Source organism: Bactrocera dorsalis, chromosome 4 (assembly GCF_023373825.1).
Source record: "Bactrocera dorsalis isolate Fly_Bdor chromosome 4, ASM2337382v1, whole genome shotgun sequence".
Taxonomy (NCBI): Eukaryota; Metazoa; Arthropoda; class Insecta; order Diptera; family Tephritidae; genus Bactrocera; species Bactrocera dorsalis.
The window spans coordinates 52,347,011-52,366,897 of record NC_064306.1 but is presented as its reverse complement, the minus strand read 5'-3'; the positions used below and the strand labels follow the sequence as shown (position 1 = coordinate 52,366,897).

The 19,887-nt window shown below is 33.7% G+C and overlaps 1 protein-coding gene across 5 annotated transcripts in view; it reads right to left on the bottom strand.

Annotated features, from left to right (window-relative positions):
• The window catches only part of LOC105224354 (SH3 and F-BAR domain-containing protein DDB_G0274695), a 111,412-nt gene that overhangs the window by 90,108 nt on the left and 1,417 nt on the right, over positions 1–19,887 (bottom strand). For all 5 annotated transcript variants that reach the window (XM_049455795.1, XM_049455798.1, XM_049455797.1 and 2 more), the window contains exon 2: positions 17,536–17,807. In XM_049455795.1, coding sequence (XP_049311752.1) covers positions 17,536–17,637 — 102 coding nt within the window. In that variant the 5' untranslated portion in view covers positions 17,638–17,807. The remainder of the gene's footprint in view (positions 1–17,535; positions 17,808–19,887) is intronic.

Below are 19,887 nucleotides of genomic sequence, written 5' to 3'. Positions count from 1 at the left end.
AAAGTTATCTTAAGGGGGGTATTCTGGTCTAAGATTTTGAAAAATCGATTTTTCGCATATTTTGAAAGTTTAGACTTTCAAAAATATGACCTTGGAAGGATTTTTCAAAATTCGACTTATTTTCGGAGATACAGCCGATTTTGCGACGTGAAAGTCGAAAAAATCGGGTAAAAAAATATTTTTTTCAAGTCGACGTCATTTTGTTATTTTATTTCATTATTAATGGTCAACCCGATAACGACATCCTTACTAATGAAGAATCTTCTTGTTTTTGTGTTTTAGATCTCTACAAGGGTTGAAATCACGTTAACCGAGACGCACCGTTTTTTTTTTTTGAAGCCCCCACTCCACCGGCCCGTATTTCGACGAATTTTGGTTTTTTTCTTGAAATTTTTTTTATATTATAAAAATGTCAATAAAAAACATATAAAAAAAATGGATAGTAAAAATGTTTTTCATTTTTTTTATCTTAGTTTAAAAAATTCCTAAAATTCATGCGTCTAGACCAGAATACCCCCTTAACTACAAAAACCAAAAAAAATGTATTATTACGGATGAAAACAGGTAACGATCGAATGACACGTCAAAATTTAAATTTTTGCCAAAGTGGTGTTGGTTGTTGTGAAAAAATTTACATTTTAGGGTCGCTTAAAAAATGTCTCAACTGATATATGTATCTGCCAATATATCCATGAAAGAAAACTTCAAGTCAATCGCTCCAACCGTTTCAGTTAAATTTTTAATTTTAAACCTCCGAAAACCGTATATAATCATCTTTTAAGAAGTCCCTCTGATAATATACTCCACACAACAACTATGTTTTCATAGCGACAGAAGTACTTACAATAGAACAGACAACTGTTTACGTCTAACACGAATTTTACAACACTCCAAGATGCCAAACCAAAAAATTACAAAAATATGAGTAAGAAAAGAATGCTAATGTTAGATCTTATCATGAAGCAACCAAGGCAAAACACACTCTTTACAAAAGAGACATCTACTTTAAACCAAGAAACACCAGCCAACAGAGAGAAGTCAAACGAAGAGCACCCGGAGGTGGTTCCTACATTTTGAAATGTAGATAATATTGTGATCTAAGTGATATATTACTTCTAATGGTCCTTTTTTTGCCCGAAAAGTCAACTGGTTGAACTGTTTCTTGATCTCTGGTGCATTTTAAATCCTACGGTAACACAAAAGCCGTAGCATTTATTTTAAAAAGCTATGGTTAGACGGAGGAATATTTTCTTAGATCTACCGTTATATTAGGTAGTTAGTGAAGATACCATAAAACAAATTTTATCCATATAAATTATTTTTAAAATGAATGAAGAAGGTTTATCATATTTCAAATTTAAAAATACCAAAGCGACGAACACTCATACAATGGATCTGACTGCACATAAATGTTTAGCGAAAACTGTAAACTGATCGAACTGCAGCAAAATCCACATTAACCGTACTCAAGGACATTCAGTTGTAGCGAAACTAACGAAAAAAAAACCTTACAAACCCTTTCGACGAACTTTTCACTTTCACTTGGTAAACGAAAACATCAACGAAACACGAAATCACTTCCGTTAATCAAATCCCCAAACGAAATGTCCACCTAAGTCAAGCGAGAGTCAATAACCGACACACGACCACACAATCGTGAGGAGGTGCGCCGAACCGCCAACGCGGACACGTGCAGCTAAGCTTGTTGACATTTTAACATGACTATTGCGCCAATATTATGCGATTACTCTTTACAATTCATACATATACATATATATGTATGCAGTTATACAGTTAGCTGCATTTGCCGGCAAATATTCGAAAGGTCATTTTTCTTGTTTATTGAAAAGCACGAAAATTGCCACAAAGCGCCATGCAAATGCTTGGCAGCTTGTAGACCAGCCAGCCAAGCAGCAGCTGCCAGCTGTGCGCGCAAGGTATAACTTCTGCCATTGACGCTGTGCTTGTTGTTGTTGTTTGGTGACTGCTGCTGCCATTAACAATTTGCATATGAACTTGAATGGCTTTTCCTTGCACAGTTTTTGCATTCAGCTCATTTGCAGGCAATGGCAAGGCTACACAAATGCAAGGAAGACGAAGAAGCAGAAAAAACGTTGCCGGAAAAAATTTATGCAGAAAACAATACCACGGGAAAGGCTAAAGTTAAGCGCGCGCGAACACATACACACAGAGTACTTAATGTGGCATGCAACAATTTGGCAAAGTGGCTGCTGTTGCCGTTGTTTGTTTGCGCTTCGGCTGCGCAATTTCGTGCGTCTGCCAACAGCAAACAACAAATGAGCGCGCAAGGCTGGTTTATGTGAGCGCGCGCCTGCGTGGCGTGTGATTTGTGTGCGGCGCTTGCGCTTGCGATCATGACATTGAATTCGTAGACGGTGTTGGCGGCATGAATGCGGCAAATACATGTTTTTTTTTTTTAATATATGTGCGCATAGTGCATTGGCCATGCCGGATTGCCAAGTGCAGCGACGACGTGGCCGCGATAATCATCTGCGCGCTGTCGTTCAAACCGCGTCGCGGCAATTTTGCTTAACAGTTTCATGTTTTGTGCATTTTTGCTGCGCGCAGCATTTCCAATAAATATATGGATAATTGTAGTTGAAGAAAATTTGGCGGTCGCGCGCTTCCCGTTGCTTCGGCCGCGCACAGATTGACAGCATAATTGACACTTTTGCGGCATTAACTGCGGGTACGTGCGCGCGAATTTCCTTCCTGCCTCGCCGTCTGGCAGCGCCGCGCGCTCGTCTCAGGCGCTTGCACGACGCTGCTAAATCAAAATTAACGTTGTTGATGAATATTTTTCAGTTTTATGGTCATTTCGTGTACACGATTTAGTAACAAGTTGCTTTTGAAATTTTATTTGCTGTACAGGCGCGCGCGCTGCGCGGTAGACGGCGCGGCACAGCTGATTCACAGGCGCATGCGCGCCTCTACATTCATCGATGGCGGTATTGTCGAGTGTAGTCACACCGCCTGATTGTAAAATATTATTATAGTCGTGGATTTACCACCGCAGCAGCCGTCAGCAGTGGCCCGACCATGCTGATAGCCACCCAATCATTTCACCAACTTTGTGCGGCGCGTTGGTCGTTGGTGATGTTCATCCGCGTTGCTTGGTGCAAAATTGAAAAAAACGCCGCCGAAAAGTGGCATGCAACAGCTGTTAAATAATGAAAAATAATTGGGTTCTACGAAAAAACCGATGCCGCGTAAACATGTTTCGCAGCGGCGCGCAAGTCAAGTGAAAAAAGGAAGAGTTCACGCCGCGTCGCCGCGCAACTAGTTTTATGCGATAATAGCGCAGACAAAAACGTGCATAATATATATGGGTGTATAAAAATTTGTATTAAATCAAGAAACTGCTGCTTAATTCATTTTTTATTTACGTTTCCCCCTCTGATTTTATGTTGAAGCGGATAAACTTGAATTTGCTTTTTAATTGAAATAGACATCTCTTTGCAGTAGCAATAACCTTTCGATGGCAAAAATTTAGTATATACAATAATAAGAGTAAATTATAGGAAGCTCCAGTTTTAGAAAGGTATAATTGTAGCTATGAAGGAGTATATCGTTTAAATTTTTCGAACACAAGCTCTATATCGTATGATCAAATTTGACCCGGACTGACTATTTCATGTATTTAAATACAAATATTTATTACCAGCTTCAAAAAAGGCTCCTGAGCCCATGCAAATATGCTAATGTCTCACAAAAACATAAAAAAGAATATACCAATTAATGAAATCATATTTTTATCGATTCGGTTTGACCGATGGACTAGTTCAAGTGAAATTTAATATGGTATATTAATCAATTCTCGAAAATATGAAACAAATATGGAATAAGTTCCCAAATAGCTAAATATAGAATAACATAAACATTGCAGCAGTAATTACAGCAAGAGATACAGAGGAAGCGCGAAGAAAGCTTAATCAGGTCATGATATGGACGCATGCATGGCTCGACTCACACAGCCTCCAGCTCACCACGGAAAAAACGGACTACGGATATTATTAGGACGCAAAAAGCAGTAAAATATCCTGGCGTAAGACTTGTTCCTAGAAGGTTAGGCTGGGGTCCATCCAGCACGCCGCAGAAAAGGCAGCGAAGATCATCTTCCAACTGAGCCGACTATTACCAACATAGGAGACCCTAGCCAAGGAAAGTGAAAACTCCTAATGTCGGCGACATCAAAAGGAAAACCGGCGAAAGGTTGTGTCCAAAGTGCACCGCATCGCAGCCCTCAAAGTTGCATCTGCCAACCGAACAGTGTCAGGCGATGCAATATTAGTTATAAGCCCAAATTAACCTTCTAGCATACGAAAGGAAAAAGTTGTGGGAGCTAAAGAAAACATCCGAAAATAACAATAACGTAATAGAACAAATAAAGGAAGTTACAATAACAACATGGCAACAAAGATGGGAGAGTGAAAGGCGCGGTAGATAGACGGCCATGCTAATAAAAGATCTACACTCATACATTATCCGGCCCCGGATACTTCAAAAAGTACCTCTATAGAATGGGAAAAGTCGAAGAGTCGTTATGCCTATACAACAACGCAACAGAATACGACGCTGAACACATTTTTTGAATGTGTGCATGTTCTACGAGAACGCACCGCCTTTGAAGACGCGGACAATTTAATCAGCGTCTTGCTAGAGAATGAAGCAAACTGGGGGATTATCTAAAAATTCGCAGCAATCTTGCTACGCAGCAAAAACCGGGACGGAGGTGCGCAGAAGTACGTAAATCTCTCAATTGAAAAACTAACTATAAACTAAAAATTCGGTCCACAGAACTTCAAATAACATTTTCTACTATTCATTAGTGAAGTATTCTAGATTTCGTGGCGATCCATCACTCAGCAGATCATCCTGACAACTCCGAACATGAACTCAGCCATCTTCATATAATTTAAAGAGAGTAAATTCTGGTAATCGTGAAATATTACAGACTTTACAATCTAAACTACTTTGATTTAGGCTTATTTTTTCATGACAAATATTAAATATTATTATTTTATTATTTTATTTTTTTTTTTTATTTTTTTTGGAAGAAAAAATATGGGATAGATGCAAAAACGGGTCTCTAGATAAAACACTTAGACAGAGCCTCTGATGAATTCGTTGTTAGGGTTTCCACTAAACTTCGTTTCTATAGGATTTAACTTTAGAGACAGCCACGTTCTCAAGTTTCTCAGCTATTTCTTTAAGGCGTCAGGTAGGTTAATCTGGCCTGTTCATGGAGTGTACAAACAAATTTTTTTCGGAATTTTTTGATGACATCTGTCGGAGAAATGTGGTTGAAATGCGTTTTTTCCCTGCAGCAAAAAACAATTTTAGCTGTTTCGAACCTTAAAGAGTATTTGCCCTTACATACATATGAATGTGTAGTTATGTATATAAAAAGGTATTCAACGATAGTAACCACACCAATAACAATGACAATAAAAGATATTTTTCCAAGACGACCCTGGACGTATGACTCTTTCTCACCAACTTTTTCATATCACTATATCTGTTCTCTCAACTCTTTCGACTCTACTTTTTGAAGCTTTTGCTAGTAAAATCATCAAATCTATATGTAAAGGGCCGACGCACTGCCAAGCTGACCTCTACAACATTTTCTTTGGACTGAATCAATTTCATAACTGCACATAACAAGCAAAGGTTAATTGCCAAATCGAAAACAAGTACAAAGTCGAATTTGCGCAGCAGAAACTTCAATTAGCCAAGCTTCACTTAGACAGTTAGTACTGTGTAATTATGAGCAGCATTTGAGCACACTTCGCTGGCGCTGGGTGGTAAAACGCGCAAAAATACTGGCATCTTGTGCAAGTGGAGTGTGCTGGTTGCGCTACTGTTTACACACATACATACAGACATATATACATATATGAAGATATATGTTTGTATATGGGTGCACACGCATAAATTTGGTTTGCGTTGCGTACAATTGCACACAACTCGATATTAAACCAAAGGTTTCCACTTGACCTTTAACTAAATATTCAATGAACATTTGCGCACTTACCACTATACATACAAGTATACATTCATACATACTACAATGTCTGTGGTAATTTCTTATTTAATATTATATATGTATACGAGTATTGCTTCTATTGCATATACAATATGAGCAATAATGTATGTACGTAAAATGTGATTGTCTGATCTCTTGTAATTACTTAGAAAATGCGATCGCAGAAGAAGTGAAGCATATTCTTTCATAATCATAAGCACTAGGGTGTTCATTACTTAAAAGCTTAAATATAAATGAAATTTTTGCATTATGTGATTGTTGTTGTTTTTTATGAGATTCATAATTATTTGCTGTCTGGTTGTAACTGCATATTTACTGGTCAATTTTGAGCTTGCTACCAAAGACTACTCAGGAGCAGGGAGTTCGAAAAACAAAAAAACTAATAAAAATAAAATTAGGTATTAAAAAATATAACCGGGCTCTAGAATGTTAAACTCGACTATACTAAAATATTAATAAATTACCAGGGATGCACCATCTGATCAAAAATGACCCGGACTGGTGAATTTAACCTACGAGCGCAAACGAATCGATAAAAAAAAAATATTTCCAGATTGGAACAATCTTTTTTTGTTCATGTGAAGTTTGATCACCATATGCCAATTAGTGTGTGTTAGGCAGCTGTTTAGTTACAACGCGAATGCTTAGACAACGAGCTAAAAGAAAATTACACGGTTTTGCTTGAAATGTTGTGTTTCCAATGGAATCACGACAAAAATGTTGCAGAAGTATTTTGGTAAGTCTACTTAATCATGAACACAAATATTTAAGTGGCCCAGTGAAGGTCGTGAAGTCATCAAAAACTTGCCTACTGGGGTTACATGGGTTTACGGGTTTCAAAAAATCGATTTTATGTTGTGTTATTAGATTCTCTAGAATATTGTCCTAAATTTGCAAGTTGATCCAAGTAAAAATTTCAGAGATACAGCATTGAGAACTTGTGTGCTCGAGGATAGCTTGGCTAAGTGCGCCGTCTTTAAACGCGTTTTTCATGAAGCTGTGTTTTTTTTGGAAGTCGGTTGGCAAGACTTCTCGAGAACTACTCAACTACAATTCTTAAAGATTTAGACGAACGATTTTTTTTTCGAATACAAATATTTGAAAAAAACATGTCGCGAAATTTTCACTGAAATTTTTATTTTTTTTGTAAAAATTTCTGCCAAAAACACAATTTTCAGTTTTTTTTTCTTCGAGTTCTAGTTCTAAGTTAAGATTTTAACTAAAATACGTATTTTTTTCACTTTAGATGATCCTGTAAGAAGTTATCTTGCCAACGTGGGCCTTTTTTCTTGCCTTTTTTCCGGAGAGTCACAGGACAGGAATATTTTTTTCAAAAAATTTCAGAATTTCTTTGCTAATAGTGCATGTTTGTAACAATAAAAAATTCTAAAAAAAATATTTCATTTTTATGAGAAAAAAAATGGTTGAAAAAAAGATTTTACCAGAGGAAACCCATCTAACCCCTTATGCGAGTGGTCTAGAGAAAATGTTTTTGAAAATTGTCGTGTTGGCATCAGAGATATCGCAGGATCTCAACATCTCTGATGGATCGACTCAATATATTTTGGTTAGTGTTTTGGGTATGAAGCGTGTCAGTGCTTGAATCGTACCAAAAGCCCTGAATTTTTGTGCAGAAAATGTGTCGAATAGATGACGAAAGGTTGACAGCTGATGACCTCTATATTCATCAAACGCATTATTACTGGTTGTCGTGACGTGGATTTATGAAAATGTCGTCGAAACTGCCGAACAAAGTATCGATCGGTGCTTCAAAAATTAGCATTAAATGAAAAAAACAAAATTTGCTGAAGGCAGTGAGGTTCATCTCAGCCGAAGCTTACAAAAAATAAGGGAAAATTGGATTAAACGTTGGCATACTTGTATTGGCTTAGTGGCCTATTTTTGAAGGTATTTTAATAAGGATTTGTATCAAATTACGTTAAATTTTATTTTTTTTGTCAGTACTGGAAAAAAGTTGATCAGATTTATATAACAAAGTACAAAAAAATTAAAACAGGAAGTAATTTAGTTTCTTTACAGGTTAATTGTTTGCTGTAATATAAGGGATAAGATAAAAGCTGCAAATGACCTTGAACTAGGAGCAGAAAGCCAAACAGGAAGTATTTAGATTGCACTCAAATAAAATTATTTCTCAAAAGAAATTGACACTACAATAATATATCGCCTTACCACTTAAAAATTGTAAGTCTATAAATAACCCTTATGTTATATACTCGTATAACTTCCCAAGCACTTTCAAAACAAACAACAAACTAAATGCTTGTCAAAAACCAAAACAATTAAACTATTTTATCAATTTCGCAAATTGTGACGTCACTTTCTTCAAGCATTCTACAACTACGCTACTTGAGACCCACTACTTAGTCACCTATTCGTATCAAGCAACACCTTCGGTTTATTGGAATATTTATTGCTTCACTTTTGTTTACACTCGATAACAAGTGGTTATCAACAAGATAGAAAGCAAATAAACACTGCAACGGAACCAGATACTCACAGTTCTTCAACACCCCCAACCATAAAAGTGCGTCCATAGAGTTATCGCAAATGAAAGTGATAAGAAACTGTAGTTTATTTTTGGCTTTTTCTTTGCTTTTGTTGTTTTTTTTTCTTGGTAGAGGCTTTATAATATTTGCACTTGTTAACCAATAGATTTCTCAGAATATTAACCGTGGAAGATTGGCACAAATTGCATTAATCATTCTCGGAATTCCAGAAAAGTGATTAGATTTTTTTGTTCGATAAAGAATATTAAAATAAATGAATAATTTATTCGAAAATATTTTATATGATTGTGATACTGTATCACAGTATACAATTTCGCTTAAGAATGCAACATAATAATAAGAAATTTGTATAAGTTAAGTTAGGAGCGAGGTTAGATTAAAAAGTCAATGTGAATATGTTTTAGAACTTCGACAAGGATTATTCATTTTGATGAACGTGATAGCCATCTAAAGGGATTTTGTCCGAAGTCCATGTAAAATTCTTATTTATGGTACTAAGAACACGCTCTGCTATAACGAGTTATTTCCGTATTGAATGTTTTTAGAGTATGACAATGTCCATAACTAACGTGTTTTAGTTAGCGATTTCATTACTCTTCGGGACCGCACTTTTGTTCCTCGAGAGACGAATGTTTTTTCTTGGGATCTCAAACATTAAATACATCATTGATGATAATTTCAGAACAAACTATAATACCTAATGAAAATGAGTCTCTTGTAACGGGTGATTTTTTTGAGGTTAGGATTTTCATGCATTAGTATTTGACAGATCACGTGGGATTTCAGACATGGTGTCAAAGAGAAAGATGCTCAGTATGCTTTGACATTTCATCATGAATAGACTTACTAACGAGCAACGCTTGCAAATCATTGAATTTTATTACCAAAATCAGTGTTCGGTTCGAAATGTGTTTATCGACAAATTTTGTTCAGCGATGAGGCTCATTTCTGGTTGAATGGCTACGTAAATAAGCAAAATTGCCGCATTTGGGGTGAAGAGCAACCAGAAGCCGTTCAAGAACTGCCCATGCATCCCGAAAAATGCACTGTTTGGTGTGGTTTGTACGCTGGTGGAATCATTGGACCGTATTTTTTCAAAGATGCTGTTGGACGCAACGTTACGGTGAATGGCGATCGCTATCGTTCGATGCTAACAAACTTTTTGTTGCCAAAAATGGAAGAACTGAACTTGGTTGACATGTGGTTTCAACAAGATGGCGCTACATGCCACACAGCTCGCGATTCTATGGCCATTTTGAGGGAAAACTTCGGACAACAATTCATCTCAAGAAATGGACCCGTAAGTTGGCCACCAAGATCATGCGATTTAACGCCTTTAGACTATTTTTTGTGGGGCTACGTCAAGTCTAAAGTCTACAGAAATAAGCCAGCAACTATTCCAGCTTTGGAAGACAACATTTCCGAAGAAATTCGGGCTATTCCGGCCGAAATGCTCGAAAAAGTTGCCCAAAATTGGACTTTCCGAATGGACCACCTAAGACGCAGCCGCGGTCAACATTTAAATGAAATTATCTTCAAAAAGTAAATGTCATGAACCAATCTAACGTTTCAAATAAAGAACCGATGAGATTTTGCAAACTTTATGCGTTTTTTTTTTAAAAAAAGTTATCAAGCTCTTAAAAAATCACCCTTTATAACTTACAGATAGAACTGAAGCCAAAGATGAGGAAACATTTCAAAACAGATGGAAGAAGGATGAAGTTAGCTCCATATTAAACTATTTCTACAATGATTTCAGTTCTGTGCTCGTAACAGTTCAGCAACTGTTATATACAGTTAGAATTTCCAAAAAATCGATATGTTTTATTTTATTTTCTTAATAAACATATATTTAAGAATACACACTGAAAGTTGCATATCATTTCGGTGAATATTTTCGAAGTTACAAGCACATTTGAAAAGGCGTTTCAGAGTGCTTGCATTTTGAACAAATTTTTGAAACAATAAATGAATGTTTTCTCAGAAAAAAATTCTGAAAAATTAATTTTTTGCCGTCTTTCTAAATGTATATAACCCATTAAGCCTCCGATACAGAAAAATAGGCAAAGCCAAACTACAAATTTTCGAAAGAAACATTTTACTTAAATATTCGGAGCAGTCAAAAATAATGTAGAGCGACATATACGTATATGGTGCAAAAATGATCTCGACCAACAGATGAGAGGCAAAAACATTATACGTTCTATCAAAGCACAAACAAATTGTTGAAGTTAAATCGTTCAACAATAAGGCAAGAAAAAGTCCAAGATCGCGATGAATAGACGAAATGTAGAAAGACTCTAAAAAGCTTGGTCTAAAACAAAAAATGAAAAAATCGAGACGACTTAATTCGGAAGACACACGTCATAAGAGTTACGGTCCCTGCTTAATTCGGTTATGTACATGATTTTAATTAAATAGTAAAGCCCAGAAATAAAGTTAAAAGATGAATCTAATTCTGAAACAGTTTTTAAACAACCATCATTCACAGAGTGCATTTTTGACAAAAAAAAAAGCTCTACGTATCGAAGCTCCCTTTTTAGAAATTTCTGAAAAATTCAAAAAGAACCTGTTTTTTAAAAAGAACATTTTTCATCAGAAATGGTCACACTTCTACCATAAATTTCTCCTAATGACATCACCATCGAATAAAATACAATTGAAATTATTTCTGGAACATGCACGGAAAGCAAAAACTCTCAGAAATTCGAAATTTGCACTTCGTGTAACTTCTAGCAACGCTTTCCATTTTTTAGAAGCATGAAAATCACTTGAGATGCAACTCATGCACTTTTATTCTGATTTTTTGTTTTCATTTTTTTTTCTGAACCAAAAAAACAGCTTGAGGAGGCTTTTCAGCCAAAGTACATACTACTCTTTCTACAACATACTTCTTTCAATGTGGAATATTCATGAGTACTTTAATATGCATATATGTAAGTGCTTTTGTAAAATCAGTGAATGTTCTTTCCGCCCGAAATGCTGCAAGTATTCGTACATTTATGGTATGGACGGTCTACAATTGTAAGCGCACCTGTGTGGCGATCTTCTGGAAAGTGATTGTACCTGGTCTAATTTGTTTCATATGCCGGTCACGAATTTTATGTCACGATGTGACTGAACAAGAGAGCAAACAAATATACGCGCATACAATTATAACAGTAAAGATGACATGAAACAGTGCTCAGAGTGAGTTGTGATGGAAGAAAGCTGTCAGATATGATTTTCATTTTTTTTTTTTTCATATATAAAATAATAAAACTTTAGGAAATTTTTAGTTGGCTTGAAGAAACAATAAAAACACATTCAAAAAGTTAGAAAACACTCCGTTAAACAATAAAAATTTCTACATCGCTTGGAAGTGAGTGAGTTGAGCCTCTAACGCGCCGACTCCTAGTAGTTCCCACCGTCTTAAGTCAGCCTGAGCACTCAGCAAACATGCAACTACAACACAGTAGTTGGTTCAAAATATTTTTCTTTTTTTTGTTAATTTTTACTTTGGCAGTACTTGCGCGCCCGTACGTGACTCGGTGGTTTATGCGACTTTCTTTTCTTTTCGCCTCACTGTTTACTCATTTCACTGTTTGGCTGTCGGCCTTTTCACCACAGTTATTGGGCTGCCGCCGCACTTTGTTGTGCAGTTTTGTTCAAATTTAAATTTCTTTACAATTTCCATTGTCGCTAATGGCGATCCGGCCAAGTATTCTTTCGAAGCAAAAAAACAAAGCGAAAAAAGCAAAGAATACAAACAAAAGATACCAAAAATAAAAACCCACTGAGACAAAGGTCTACTGCCCAATCTATTGCGATTGCCGCGCTTCAATTGTTGCTTTGACGTTCGCCGAATTGATCGATTATTCACGATCATGAATTGAATTTTTGTTGTGGAAAGCTTCAATTAAAATGGGAAATGCAATGTACCTGAAATAAAAAGCATTCATACACTTTCTAATCTAGATTACGTTGACGCTTAAATTGATTATAAATGCCCGCGTGGACTTTGAAAATTGCAAGAAAGGAAGTCCAGTGGTTCTGAAAGCATACGACGGTGGGTTTTAAGGTATGGAATGCGAAGGAGATGCGGCAGTTTTGGTAGCAACAACCCGATTTGATCTATTTTTCCATACTAAAAAATGTTCCCTGGGTTTCATCAAAGTTTCTCACATACAATCACCAATCACATGGAGTAAAGTATATTAGTTATATAGGACTATGTCCAGTTTTCGCCCAATTTTGTCTATTCTAAGCATAGAGATATGCAGTTAAGAGTGAAATAAGCTCTTTCATTTTTGTTGAGATAACTCACATATTGGTCTGAATACCTGTATCCGTATGAACTCTTGAATTGAATGGAGTCGTGAATATGCAATTCAATAACAATAACAATTTGTTGTGAAATCTCAAACTAAAACACTCCCCAAAGAGTATTTTCCCAGAAATAAATCAATAAGCGATTACTATATGCTCATGCCTTCAAATACATAGTTATCGCGGCGACCTTAACAAATTTATCAACTAATCATGCTTGTCAATAATAGAGGCTATCTAATACCGATTAATTAAATGGTGGAACAAAAATTGGTGACTCACAATTGGTGACTCTACGAAAAGTACAACAATAAAATATTATTAGATTTGCGGTTCATATCTGCATCAGAACAAGGGAAATTAGTAAAGCAGATAAGAGAAAATATCAGATACTAAATAATGCAAAAATAAGTTGCTTTATAGCTGAGATAGACTAGTATTCGAATTATTGTTTTTTTTTTCAATATCGAACAAAATTAATCAAATAGAAATAAAAGTGGCAACAAGGCACCAGGTAAACCTAGCAACCGGTATTTTTTGTATATCAGGAACTTATTTGTGTATTCTGACCTTAAGAAATCGTTGCCTACACTTAGGGTCACTGCATATTGCATCCAAGTCACACACCTCTTACACTGAAAAATTACCGGTTGACATGATTAATCAAATATTAAAATATATATTTTTCACTATCGATGAGCCATTCACTTAATGACTAAAGTCAGACCTTAGCAACATTCGAAAATAGTAAAATAATTTCCAACTCCATGAACTCATTTCTGAGAATATCATGTAAAAATATTGCTTTTCTTTACTCTTTCTTCGCTTTTTATTTATTTTTACTACTATTTTTAGTTTTCTATTGCCTGCTTAAACGTTAATATCTAAATAGTAATGACTAGCGAACGTGCTGTGTTAATAGCTTTCCAGTATTTGGCTTCTAAGTCCATTTACTGGTAACACGTTTTCCGGTCAGCCAGCCAAGGCAGCTAACCGCTTCCCATGCAGAGCGGAGGGAGAAAAAACGATGACCAGCATATAGTAATGCCTTTTTTTACTCTCAAGTGGCCATGCTAATACTTTTAACCGTTACACGCTTAATGCATTTGAAAGCAAAATAAAAATTTGGAAGTAAATTGTAAACAAAATTCGAAAACATTTCTGCGGGTATGGCTGATTGCTTACAAAGCGCCAAAAAGGCAAAAAATTCAAAATAAAATAAATTTGGAAATAAACAATGAAGAGAGAGCGCTTGTAAGTAATTAAAAATATATTCAACAATAGGGATGGATGTGTGTAGATATACAGCCGGCTAAGGCTAAAAGCCAACAATCTGTTTTTTTTTTACTTTCATAATTGCTTTGTTTGGTATATTTTTGGCACTATTTTTTCTATATAACCGCTAATACGATTTGTAAAGACTTAAGTCTCCATATATTCCGCTGGTCATTCTAAACAGCTTTGCATTGAAAAGTGAAGTGATTGTCTGCAGAAACTCATAAATATAGTTCATGTTCTACATTATGGTCTTTTTTGTTAGCATTTTTCGCATTTTTGTTATTGTTATTGTTCAAAGATCGCATCTAGACCAAAAACAAAGGCGCTGAAGAAATATTGAAAAAAAAACTTGAAACAAAAACCAATCGATATTGAGTAAAAGTGAGTTGAATTGGCAGCTGAGAAGCTATTATTAATTGATCGCTATTTTAACACAAATATTCATGAAGTTACACATATAAATATGTATGTAAGTAATGGCATTTAACAGTTAGACGGAAAGTTGCTTCCAGCCAAGTTCATTAGCCCTGTCATCCATAATGACAACATATTACACACGTTGATTGTCACGCAGCGATCGCTATGATCGTTATGATCGTTATGATCGTTGATCGCTACTCGCCAGTGGCTATCGGTCATCATAGCGTGCAACAAGCGGTCGCGCCGGCGTGACATATGCATGCATTGGTGAGCGTGTTATAAGTTTTTTGTTTAATAATTACTGTGCAGCCACACATGACCGGCAAATCCAATTACAAAATAGTTTTAACATAATGTTGATCCAGTGTTTATTAAATTTTTGTAAAAAAAATAGGAAAAATGTTGCCCCAGTGCAGCGTTTTTTCAAGCGCTCTTGGCTGTTTGTTGTCTATAAGACTTTAATTGCTGCCTAGAGGCTGTACTTGGTTATTGCTTTTTCTCTTTTTGTTAAATCACAACAGCTCAGTGTAAGTAGGCGACTCCAAGCGAATTTGCTATGGAAAAAGCTTATAAGCTCTTAAAGTGGCGCTGAAGTGCAAGTTAATTAATTTGTAGGGATAAGTTGAAGATTACAAGCACATATTACAAATATATACATATGTACGAAAATATATGTATAAGTGTATATGAACATGTTTAGGCAGCGGGAAGGAACTTCAGAATCACCCATAGAGTTTCTTGATGAATCAGAGAGAAATGTATAAACTCTATAAATTAAATAAAAATATGAGTGAAAGGGCATCCTGAGATGTTGGCATACGAGAAAATTTTCCAAAATTTTTTACTTAAAAGAAAGGGTTTCACAATTTTTTTTAACTCTAGACTAGAAGAAAGGGTAACTTGATTTTGACCAGCCAGTTTGTATGGCAGCTATATGATTCAGTGATCCGCTCTGGAAAATATGTTAGGAGATTATAGCTTTGTCAAAAGCCATGCCAAATTCACTGAAGATATCCGTCAAATAAAAAAGTTTTCCGTACAAGGACATGAGTTTGATCGGTCAGTTTGTATGGCAGCTATATGATATAGTCGTCCGATACCCGACAAATGAGCATCTTCTTAGGGAGAAAGAAACGTGTGTAAACTTTCTGAACGATATTTCAAAAATTGAGGGACTAGTTGGCTTATATACAGACAGAAGGATGAGCAGAAGGACATGGATAGAGCGACTCAGATCGTCATTCCTATCCGACGTTTCCGATGTTTTCTTCTGTGTGTTACAAACTTCGTGAAATTTAATATAACCTATGCAGGATATAAAAATAGTCTGAAAACTGTATGCAAGTTTTTTTACCATTAACTCGAAGTTATATCGAGTATCGTTACTCGTATATGCGATATCGAGCAGTATAAGGTATCGTGTACCGAATGATATCGTTACTCGTTCGGTGGATATTGATCAGTATAAGACATCGTGTACCGTCTGGCATCGTCGTATATGCGATACCGAGAAGTAGAAGCACCGTGTTCGTTTACACGTTATAAAAAGTAAAGGAGAAGCCAAGAAGTTACCACTAGGAGTAATAGGTACTTTGATGTCCTTGACCTTCTCATTGAAAAAATTAAATATGTTGACATTTTTAAAGAAAAATTATAAAAAAGTATGTCAGGTAGCTCCTTTCATTTGAAATTGGAGCTATCTGCTGAGCAAGCTCCACAAAAAAAAATTTCGTATCAAATTACTCTAGCATGGAATTTCAGGAATCGAAATGTTGGAGATGTTTAACGATTTTTCAACGCGCTTTTTATCTGAGAGAACAGTATCTCCCGGACCACCACTGCGGATTTAATAATATGTGCTTAACTGCATGAATGACATCTTAAATCCGAAGATTCTTATGACTATATTATGTATGTATAAATCATATTTTAAATATATCTTCAAAAAAAAAAACTAATTAAGCAGTATTTTTTGTCAGTTGGCAATGAGAGAATCAACGACTATCAAAGTTCTAAACGAAATAGTCTTGATTTTTGCTTAGATGCAAAACATAATGACAAAATATATGACCCAAATGACGATCGAAACTTTAACAAAAACGATTAACGGTTGACAAAAGTTTAAATTTAAATAAAAATGATAATATAAAAGGCATAGAAATTAAGCTGTGCGAAGATGGCCTCGTATCAATAGAGGAAAATATAATAAATAAAATAATCAAAGCAACGACATAATTAACTCACTAACGAACAAAAAATCAAAAAACAAAAACAAAAAGATTAAAACAAAAAACGAAAATGCAAAAAAGCAAAACAAAAAACCAAAAAAAAACGAAACAAAAAAGAAAAAATTAACAAAAAAAAAATTAAATAATAAAAAAATGCAAATCTATTATTTCCTATGAAAATAGAATAATAATAAATAAAATTAAATAAAAAAATCTGATTGGCAACTGTAAAAACAAAATGCACTAAAATAGCAAATGCTTATCACACGTCGAAATAGACGAAAACAAAAAAAAAACTAACTCGCGTTTGCAGTATGAAAAAAGATCGGTGCGATTGATTTCAATTTTGAAAGATAATTTTTATATAAAAGCTATATAGTTATGGTAAATATAGCATACATGTTCTCAGTACATAACTAATTGCAATGCTAATATTATATATAAATATGTATATATCCCCTATATTTATCAAATGTTTGTATAACATATATATGAAACACATATGTATGTGAAAAAGTAATGTCTTCGATGTAGAAAAATAATAAAGAAATCAACACACAAATGACTAACACAAAATCACGAATGTGCATAAAACAAAAAAGTAAATACTACAACAAAAAATATATATGCATGTATGTATGCTTGTAACACAAAGATAGTAATTGTTAAGCAATATGACCGTAAACCGCGTAATTTGAGTACTCACCCAAGAATTATCTCTGAAATGCGACATTTTTGCGGCGAGTCCCACTAAAAATCCTTCTCTTCTGCGTTTGCTTTCCGTTTGCGTAAATATATGTGTTCGCATGCAACTCTGCGCTGTTTGAAAATGTGTTAAATCCGCATGTAATGCTCGTAGGTATTTGATTTATTTTTTGTCACTTTGTATTTGTATTTTTTACTGATTTTTGTTGTAGTTTTTTTTTACATTTGTAATTGCACTTGCCAACCGGTTATGTTAACTTGTCGTAAAATTTGCTGCATGAGATAATTAGAAACAACACATTTATAGTAAGTACTTATATACATACAAATAACTGTATTAACTAAGCGGTAATTATTTCTAACAACTTAAAAAACAGTGAACTTGTGGGTGTGTTTAGTTTGCGGAGCGGGTGGGTTTGGGTAAAATATATATTTAAAACGGATTTTATTTTAATTGCTTGCGATGTGTATATTGTTATAAGGTCACACGGAATTCAATGAGATTTTTAGAAAGAAATGGAATCAATAAAATATACACGTTTTTGTAGAAGTAATTAAATTTTAACAAATAAAAATTTGTGTTTACATTTTTTTTTTTGAATTTTAAATAAATTAAAAAAAATAATATTAATTTTTTTAATTTGAAACATTTTTAACAAGTATTTATAAGTTTTTAAAAATATTTATATTTACGGTTTATAATTGAAAACTTATAGCAAATAGATATTAGTTACTATAGTCATTTTTTTCAATTTATTATTTATAATTTATTTATTACAACTTTTTTATATTTCATGTATGTATTTTATATATTTTGTTTTCTTTATTTTAATATTTTTAATTAAGTTTAAAAAAATTATTACATCGTTTATAATCGATAATTTATAACAAATAGTTATTAGTTACTAAAAATATTATTTTTTAATTTATTGTTTACAATTTATTTATTAATATTTTTTTTTAAGTTTATAGAATTTTTAAATTCTTTATTCGTATTTAATTTATCTTATTTTTCTAATCGGACCTTACAACTTATATTTGTATTGCAACAAATCATAAATTACATCTGTGTATAATTTATAGTTCTCAATATTAACGTTTTATGTTCAAAATGAGTTATTGATGTTTTAATGTTAATAATTATAAACCGGATTTTATATTTTGCTAATGTAAAATGAAGTTTTTATCTTCTCAGATTTATTTATACAAATGTTTGTTTTATTATAAATTATTTTAGTTAATTTTTTTTTCATTTTACTTTACAATATTTTTATTTATTTAATTTTTTTATTATATTTTAGTTAATATAATTTTTTTTTTTTTGTTTAATTTTTTTTTTTTTTGATTTTTTTATTTATTTTGTTGTATTAGCTCTTACTTTTACTACTTTACTTTATTTAATTTGATTTTAATTCATTTTAATTTTTTTTTTTTATAATTTAATTCACTTTATTTATTTAAATTAATTTAATTTATTTTAATTTCATTTCATTTCATTTCATTTCATTTCATTTCATTTCATTTCATTTCATTTCATTTCATTTCATTTTATTTTATTTTATTTTATTTTATTTTATTTTATTTTATTTTATTTTATTTTATTTTATTTTATTTTATTTTATTTTATTTTATTTTATTTTATTTTATTTTATTTTATTTTATTTTATTTTATTTTATTTTATTTTATTTTATTTTATTTTATTTTATTTTATTTTATTTTATTTCATTTCATTTTATTTTATTTTATTTTATTTTATTTCATTTTGTTTTGTTTTATTCTATTTTATTTATTTCACTTTTCATAAATTTTCAATTATTATTTATTTATCCAATCTGTATTTTACTATTTTCATCCGCGTTCAATTTACTTTCTTCCCATATGAAAAGTTTAATATGCATTCATAAACAGGTGTGTGCATGTCTGAGCATGCACTTCAACACATTTCGCACGTTTGTACTCGTGCACTGTGCACTCTACGTCGCTGCCGCCAGCTGTTTATCTGCACAATAGGTAATGCAGCCACCTGTAGATTCATCTGTACGTCTCTGTAAATTGTGTGTTTGTGTGTGAACATACCCACACATATGCATGTGATTTACGCCGCGTTTCTCGCTACTTCTACTCTTTTTTTAAATAATTCTTTCTAAAGCTGAGCTGCTCACAAAAGTTAGCTACCAACTGTTGCTATCTACACAATTTTATGCATCACTATTGGCGTTGTTGTTGTTATGTGATTTCCACCTATAGCTGATGGGTTTGGTGTGACGTGACTTGATGTGTTGCGCGTTTGTGGCGTGGCTCTGACGTTTAGTAGCTGCCGGCTTAATACCACACATGACTACATGCAACAAA